General features: G+C 37.8%; 1 protein-coding gene across 1 annotated transcript in view; it reads left to right on the top strand.

Annotated features, from left to right (window-relative positions):
* Positions 1-390: 390 nt before the first annotated feature.
* Positions 391-9044, top strand: part of CCDC7 (coiled-coil domain containing 7) — a gene marked incomplete at its 3' end in the record, with an annotated part of 77694 nt that continues 69040 nt past the window's right edge. Inside the window, exons 1-3 of the mRNA XM_006763752.2 lie at positions 391-707; positions 2574-2666; positions 3382-3465. Of these exons, the coding sequence (XP_006763815.1) occupies positions 429-707; positions 2574-2666; positions 3382-3465 (456 nt within the window). The remainder of the gene's footprint in view (positions 708-2573; positions 2667-3381; positions 3466-9044) is intronic.

Below are 9044 nucleotides of genomic sequence, written 5' to 3'. Positions count from 1 at the left end.
GTAGTTTTTGGTTTTTCCCATTTAGTATGATGTTGGTTGTAGGTTTGTTATATATAGCCTTCATTATGTTGATATAAGATCCCTCTATTCCCACTTAGCTGAGAGTTTTTATCAAAAAAGGGTGTTGGATTTTGTTGAATGCTATTTCTGCATCTATTGATATGATCAAATGTTTTTTTTTCAGTTTCTTTATACGATGTATCATGTTTATTGATTTGCAAATATTTTAGATTTTAAAAACATATTAATTTTTGTTAGGGATGTTTCCATTTTCATTTTTTAATTTCGCCAGAGTTGATTTGGGGATTTAACATCTTTATGGCAATAAATAATCCTGCCATCATTTTAAATCCGAAATCTTTATCTTTTATTCTCAGGAAGGAATAAAATTTTTTCACCTATAATTTGGAAGATAAGTAAATAACAAAATGAAGCCAGTAAAGCATCTGTTGCCCTCTAGTAATAAATTGGCAAGTGTTCCAGAATTAAGTTACAATAAAGGATTTCATAATTCACTATTGTCACCTAAACCAAAGGAAAAACAAAGTTCAAAGTTAGTGCGTGAGAAACTTGAACCAATGGTCTTAAGATCTCCACCAACAGGAGAATCCGTTGTGAGGTATGCTTTGCCCATTCCATCAAGTAAGACAAAGGAATTAATAGCAGAAGATGAATTGCTCAGAAAAATTACCAAACATCTAAAGATGGTAAGTCATTTGTTTGTTCCTGTGTGGAGGGTCCCATGACCTTTTCTGGGTTTAGTGATTTGCTGGGTGGACTCACTGGGTTCAGCATATAGTCATATTGATGGTTAAGATTTATTATAGTGAAAGAATACAAAGCAAAACCAACAAAAGGAGAAGAAGGCACATTGGTGAAGTCTAGAGGAAACAAGGTACAAACTCCCAAGAGTCCCCTCCTTTTGGAGTCACACAGAACATGTCTTAATTCCTCCAACAACAAATTGTGACAAAACATATGAAATGTCTACAAGAGAAGTTCATTGCAGACTCAGCGCCCAGGGTTTTATTGGGGCTTGATCACCTAGGTACTCTCTGCCTATCATGTATCAAATTCCAGACTCCCTGGAGGAAAGCAGGTGTTAACATTAGTTATTGTTTGTACAAACAGTGTAGGGACAGATCAGTTAGTGAATGGTGGGAACCCTTCTGAAATCCAAGTTCTGAGATGCATACAGATCTTTTTTTAGGAATAGGTTTTTTGAAGTCTCATGCCTGCTCTGTCACCTAATCTCTGCACTTTAGAAACTTTAGCTCCTGTGTTGGGAAATAAATTTCCCTTTCTGTGGGGTTCTTTTTGCTCAATGATCCAGAATCTATATATATATATAAAAGGCTAAGCGAGTGGCTGACTGGCTGGTAGCTATGACACACACTGACCACCATGGGGCAGATGCTCAACCCAGGAGCTGCTGAGCGACAGCAACTTTGCGGAGTTCCCTCTCACACTCCAGGACTCCTCAGGGGATGTCAGACTGCCAGTTTCGGCTTGATCCCCGCAGGGCAGGCTGAGGACCCCACCTTCCGGAGGGACTCCGCTCACTTTGCAGATGCCCTTCAAGCCCTGGTGCTGCCCCTGGTGCAGCCAGCCAGGGAGGGACCATAGGAGGTTGGCTCCAGGGCATGTCCGGCCCGTCTCACCTAGTCCCACCCTGCTGGCCACCTTCTAATTAATTTCTTTCAATGTGCATGAATCTGTGCACTGGGCCTCTAGTTAAATTATAAATGTACCAAATACCATTGGTATAAACACTGAAAAATGAGGAATAGCACAAACATAAAAAAAATATAGTTTGCCAAACTTCCAAAATATAAGTTTGCTCAAAGTTTGAGGGGTTAATTCAGATAATTTCCTTTAAAACAGTGGTTGCCAACTGGTGGTCTGCAGACCACTGGTGGTCTGTGAGGTCTGAAAGGATGGCGACTTATGCTTTAAAAAATGTATTGCTTTCTGATTTCCATCTCTCTATTTTCCCTACTCTCTCCAGAGAAGAAAGTTGAGTCAGTTAAATTTTTAGGAATACGTCAGTGGTAAAGTAAAGTTGATGCTTCAGCTATGCCTAGGCAGACCCTCTCCTTTTTAAACACTGTCAATACAGAAATGGAAGAGTCATAGGGCCTCTTTTGCTAGGAAGTAGGGTTAAGGACTGTTGCTCATGACTTCTTCATGATGATATGAGCTGGGGCATAAGATGGAAAATTTAAGTTGAGTACTGGCAAAAATAATTTTTTTCCTTTACTGATTTTAGAGAGAGAGGAAGGGAGAGGGATAGAGAGATAGAAATATTGATGAGAGTGAAACATCATCAATGGGCTGCCTCTTGCATGTCCCCCCACTGGGTATTGAGTCTGAAACCTGGACATGTGCCCTGACCAGGAATCAAACCAGGGACCTCTTTGGTTTTTGGATCAACACTCAACTGCTGAGACACGCTGGCTGGGCAGAAATAGTCTTATTGCCGAAAAGGTCCTGACATGGTTGATTTAATATATTTTTACATTTAATGTAATAATTTTAAACTGTAAATGTACTTAGTTTGCTTTTTCTCTTAGGTTGTTTCTACTTTGGAAGAAACCTACGGAATGGGCAGTGAAAATGTAGAAAACCCACTTGTAAAGTCTGAACCTGAAGAAGTATCTTTATCTGTAAGTATATGCAAATTCTAATGTAGAGAAATGAACACTGAAAAGGGCTAAGATTTTCTTTTGTGTTCACATATGTTTACAGAATAAATTCCTTATCCATTAAAAATGATCCACTTAGGATACTTAAAAATAGTGTACTGATTTTTCCATCCTCTGTCAATGACACTTCCTTAAAGTTTAACACACACACAGACACACACACGTGGGCAAAAAAGTTTATAGTTGTGAGTACATAATCTTGTATTATTATTTATTGTTGTATTATATTTTTTTCCAAATGAACAACTGTAGACCTACTTTTGCCCACCTCTGTGTACTTTATAATCAGAAGTCATAATTAGCATTCATTTTTAAACACAAAGATATTTATAAGGTATACACATAGTAGTTACTTTTTTTTGGCCATTCATAATATTTCAGGAGTCTAAGGCTGGGGTTGCTTGATTTTCTGCAACTAGATAGACGAAAATGAGAGCAGAGACATAACTGGGAATATGACATTAATAAGCCACTCCCGAGAATGTACTTGTAAATTTTCTGGGAGAATTTGCTAGTATAGCATTAGGAGCCTGGTTTCTTGCCTAATGTGTTTGAATTAACCTAAATTACACACACAAAATTATTTTGAAAACTAGTTAAATGTACTAAAATATAGATGAATATATATACAGGTTCTAAAATAAAAGCAACTTTCTGTTTGTTATTCTTTTCAAAGGTTGGGGATGATCTAAATTCATTCTTGGTATGTTGTTCACAATTTGCAGCTCAATTAGAAGGAGCAGTTAAAGAGGAGAGTCATGTATGTATTCTGTGTAAACTATCAAGTATAAAATATTGCTTACTATTTTAATAATCTTAATAATAATATAAATAAACAATATTAATAATAAACATTTAAATTATTAATTACTAACATTAATTTATTAATAAAATATTTAATGTTATATTGGTTATTTGACTTGACTGTGATTATCCAGATAGCATTATTAGTCTAGATACGATGCCTTAATTAGTTATAAAGAGCATTAGAAAACATTATTTATTTTTCCTTATTCTTTTTTAAATCTTTATTTTTTGAAAGTATTACATATGTCCCCCTTTTTTCCTCATTGACCCCTTCTAGCTCACCCCAGGCCTTCACCTTCCTATTGTCTGTGCCTATGGATTGTGCATATGGAAATACAATTTCTTGGTTGATATCTTCCCACCCACCCTCGCCTACCATCTGAGATTTGACAGTCTGGTCCATGCTTCTCTGACTCTTGATCTATTTTGTTCATTAGATTTCACATATGAGTGAAATCATATGGTACTTATATTTCTTTGACCAGCTTATTTCAGTTAGCTTAATCCTCTTCAGGTCCCTCTATGCCAATGATGGCGAACATGAACTCATTTTTTTTGGTTGATTTTTCTTTGTTAAATGGCATTTAAATATATAAAATAAATATCAAAAATATGTCTTTGTTTTACTATGGTTGCAAATATCAAAAAATTTCTATATGTGAGACAGCACCAGAGTTAAGTTAGGGTTTTTCAAAATGCTGACACACCGAGCTCAAAAGGTTCGCCATCACTGCTCTATGCTGTCTCCTTCTTTTTTACTGCTGCATGGTATTCCATGACGTAAATATAATACAGCTTTTTTTATCCACTCATCTACTGATGGGCAGGCACTTGGGCTGTTTCCAGATCTTAGCTATTGTAAATTGCACTGCTATGAACATAGAGGTGAATACATTCTTTCTGTTTGGTGTTTCCAGTTTGCTAAGATATACTCCTAGAAGTGGGATCAATTGGTCAAATGTCATTTCTTATCCGCTCATCTACTGGTGGGCACTTGGGCTATTTCTGTATCTTAGATATTGTGAATTGCGCTGCTATGAACATAGGGGTGCATATATTCTTTCTTATTGGTGTTTTGGGTTTCTTAGGATATACTCCTAGAAGTGGGATCAATTGTGGTGTCAAATGTCAGCTCCATATTTAATTTTTATGAGGAAACTCCATACTGTTTTCAGTCACAGCTGCACCAATCTGCATTCCCACCAGCAGTGTATTAGGGTTTCCTATACTGCACATCCTCACCAGCACTTGTCATTTGTTGATATGTTGATGGTAGCCATTCCGTTAGGTGTGAGGTGATACCATTGTCATTTTAATTTGCATTTCTCTGATGATTAGTGAAGTAGAGCATTTTTTTTCATATGTCTCTTGGTCATCTGTATGACCACTTTGGAGAAGTTTACAATTTAGGTCCTTTGCCCATTTTTTAAATGGCATGTTTGTCCTCCTTTTGTTAAGTTGTATGAGTTCCTTATATATTTTGGATATTAACCCTTTATCAGATGTATCATTAGCAAAGAGAATATCTTTTCATTTTGTTGATGGTTTGTTTTGCTGTACAGAAGTTTTTTTTATTTTGATGTAATCACATTTCTTTGTTTTCTTTTTTATTTCCCTTGCCCTAGGACATGTATCTGCAAACATATTGCTATTAGAGATGTCTGAGATTAAACTCCCTATGGTTTCTTCTAGGATTTTTATGGTTTCCTGGCTTACATTTAAGTCTTTTAGCCATTTGAGTTTATTCTTGTGTATGGTGTAAGTTGGTAGTTTAGTTTCATTTTTTTACACGTATCTGTCCAATTTCCTTAAGATCATTTATTGAAGAGACTGTTTTGACTCCATTGTATGCTCTCTCCTCCTTTGTCAAATAATAATTGAGTGTAATGGCCTGGGTTGATCTCTGGGTTCTCTATTCTGTCCCATTGATCTATATGCCTGTTCTTGTGCCAGTACTGGGCTGTTTTGATCACAGTGGCTTTGTAGTATAACTTGATATCTGGTATTGTGATCTCTCCCACTTTGTTCCTCTTTCTCAAGATTGTTGTGGCTATTTGGGGTCTTCTTTGGTTCCACATAAATTTTTGGAATGTTTATTCTAGATCTCTGAAATATGCTGTTAGTATTTTGATGGGGATTCCCTTGAGTCTGTAGATTGCTTTGTGTAGTATGGACATTTTAATGATGTTAACTCTACCAATCCATGAACACGGTATATTCTTCCACTTATTTATATTGTCCTTTATCTCTTTTTCAACGTCCTGTAATTTTCAGAGAACAAGTCTTTTACCTCCTTCGTGAAGTTTATTCCTAGCTATGTTAATTTTTTTGTTGCAGTGGTAAATGGGATTATTTTTTTTAGTTCTCTTTCTGAGAATTAGTTATTGGTGTATAGAAATGCCTTATATTTCTGGGTGTTAATTTTGTATCCTGTTACATTGCCAAATTCATTCATTAAATCTAGTAGTTTTTTGATGGAGTCTTTAGGATTTTTATGTACAATATCATGTCATCTGCAAATAACAGTTTTACATACACCTTTCCCATTTGGATGCCTTTGTTTTTCTTTTTCTTTTTCTTTTTGTCTGATGGCTTTGACTAGGACTTCTAGTACTATTTTGAATAAGAGTGGTGGAAGTGGATATTCCTTTCTTGTTCCTGTTTTTAGAGGAAGTGGTTTTAGTTTTTGCTCATTGACGATGATGTTGGCTACAGGTTTGTCATATAAGGCCTTTTTATGTTGAGGTATAATCCCTCTATTTCCACTTAGCTGAGAGTTTTTATCAAAAAAGGGTGTTGGATTTTGTTGAATGCTTTTCTGCATCTATTGATATGATCATATGATTTCTTTTTCTTTCAGTTTGTTTATGGGATATATCATGTTTATTGATTTGCGAATATTGTAACAACCTTGTATCTCCAGAATGAATCCCCCTTCTTCATGGTATATGATCTTTTAATATATTGCTGGATTCAGTTTGCTAATATTTAGTGAAGATTTTAGTATTTATGTTCATGAGGGATATTGGCCTGTCATTCTCTTTCTTTTTAGTGTCTTTATCTGGTTTTGCAATCAGGATAATGCTGGCATCACAGAACGAGCTTGGAGGTGTTCCTTCCTCTTGGAGTTTGGAATATTTTAAGGAGTACAGTAGGTCCTCGGGTTATGCCGGAGATCCATACCTATGAGAACCCACCTACATAAGTACCTATGTCACTCACATGGAGCCACATACACAGCAATAATAAAGTGAAACAGTAAAAAAAGTTTAAAAGATAACAATTCCTGACCTTTACTTGTGGTAAATAAATAATAAAAAACATAAAGCATATATGTACATACGTCGAAATGACGGACCTTTTTTTAATAAATAAATGGGAGATGGCGACGTAACCACAAAATGATGTATGTCGAGTCCAACGTAACCCGAGGACTGTCTGTATAAGTGTTAGCTCTTCTTTGAGTGTTTTTGCTAATACTCCCTTGTGAAGCCGTATGGGCTAGGGCTTTTGTTTTCTGGGAGTTTTTTGCTTACTGCTTCAATTCCATCAGTTGTTATTGGCCTATTGAGGTTTTCTGATTCTTCCTGATTCAATTTTGAAAGATTGTATTTTTCTAGGATTTTTTTACCCACACTGTCCAGCATGTTGATATATAGTAGTTCATATATTTTATTACAATCCTTTGTATTTCTGACATGTCAGTTGTTACTTCACTATTTTTCATTCTTATTTTATTTATATGGGTCCTCTCTCTTTGTTTCTTGATGAGGCTGGCTTGTTCATCAATCTTGTTTATCTTTTCAGAGAACCAGATCGTGGCTTCATTGGTGCTTTTGTATTGTTTTTTTAGTCTTTATGTCATTTATTTCTGCTGTCATCTTTTAAAAAATATTGTTGATAGTACTACAGATATCTCCCATTTCCACCCTTTCACCCCTCTATTCCCAGCCCCTAGCAACCCCCTCCCAGTCTTCACTACCTTTCACTACCTTATCTTCTCTAATCTTTTTTTAAAAAAATATTTTTATTGATTCCAGAGAGGGAGAGAGAAGGAGAGAGAGATAGAAATATCAATGATGAGAGAGAATCATTGATAGGTTGCCTCCCACACACCCCACACCAGGGATCAAGCCTGAAATCCAGGTATGTGCCCTGACTAGGAATCAAACTGTGACCTCCTGGCTCATAGGTCAACACTCAACCACTGAGCCAAGCCTGCTGGGCTCTTTTCTTTTCTTTCTTTTTTTGAAATATATTTTATTGATTTTTTTACAGAGAGGAAGGGAAAGGGATAGAGAGTTAGAAACATTGATGAGAGAGAAATATCAATCAGCTGCCTCCTGCACACTCCCCACTGGGTATGTGCCTGCAACCAAGGTACATGCCCTTGACTGGAATCGAACCTGGGACCCTTCAGTCTGCAGGCCGACGTTCTATCCACTGAGCCAAACCGGTCAGGGCAGGGCTCTTTTCTTATCTTTATTATTTCCTTCCTTCTACTTACTCTTTCTAATTCTTTAAGTTGTAGGGTTAAGTAGTTTTTTTTTTTAGTTTGGCCTGTAGTGCTATGGACTTCCCTCTCAGTATTGCTTTTGTTGTGTCCAAGAGATGTTGGTTGTTGTGTGTTCATTTTCATTTGTTTTCAAAACTTCTTACTTCTTTCTTGACCTTATTGTTAACCCATTCATTGTTTAGAAACATGCTATTTAGACTTCATGTGTTTGAATGTTTTTGATGTAGTTGATTTCTAATTTCATTCTATTGTGATATAAGAAGATGCTATTATTTTAATATTCTTGAATGTGTAGAGAGTTGTTTTGTGTCCTAACATGTGGTCTATCTTCGAGACTGACCCACGTGCCCTTGAGAAGAAAGTTGTTTATTCTGCAGCTTTGCTTGAAAGTTCTATAAATGTCAATTAAATCCATGCCATCCAGTGTGTCCTTTAGAGTCACTGTTTCCTTGATAATTTTTTGTCTGGAAGATCTATCCAGTGAAATCAGTGGGCTGTTAAGTCCCCTACTATGACTATTTCTGATCTCTCCCTTAAAGTCCTCCAGAAGTCCCTTAAAGTCCTCACGTACACACACACTAGGGGCCCAGTGCACGAAATTCATGCACTGGGTGTTGGGGGGAGTGTCCCTCAGCCCAGCCTGCCCCCTCTCACATACTGAGAGCCCTCAGGTGTTGACCCCCATCACCCTCCAATCGCAGGATCGGCCCCTTGCCCAGGCCTGATGCCTCTGCCAGAGGCGTTAGGCCTGGGCAAGGGACCCTCATTTCCCCCCAGGGAGCTGGTGGTCCCCGCTGGCCTGCCCAGATGCCTCAGCCAGAGGTGTTAGGCCTGGGCAGGGCGGAGCCTGCAACCGCGGGGAGCTGGGGGTCCCCTGCCCAGTCTGACACCTCTGCCGGAGGCCTCAGTCCTGGTCAAGGGGCCGATCCGGTGATTGGTGATCGGAGGGTGATGAGGGTCAACTCCTCTGGCCGAGGCATCAGGCCTGGGCGGGGGACGGAGCCGGGTATTGGCGG

Source organism: Myotis davidii, unplaced genomic scaffold (assembly GCF_000327345.1).
Source record: "Myotis davidii unplaced genomic scaffold, ASM32734v1 scaffold559, whole genome shotgun sequence".
Taxonomy (NCBI): domain Eukaryota; kingdom Metazoa; phylum Chordata; class Mammalia; order Chiroptera; family Vespertilionidae; genus Myotis; species Myotis davidii.
This window is presented reverse-complemented; position numbering and strand designations above follow the sequence as displayed.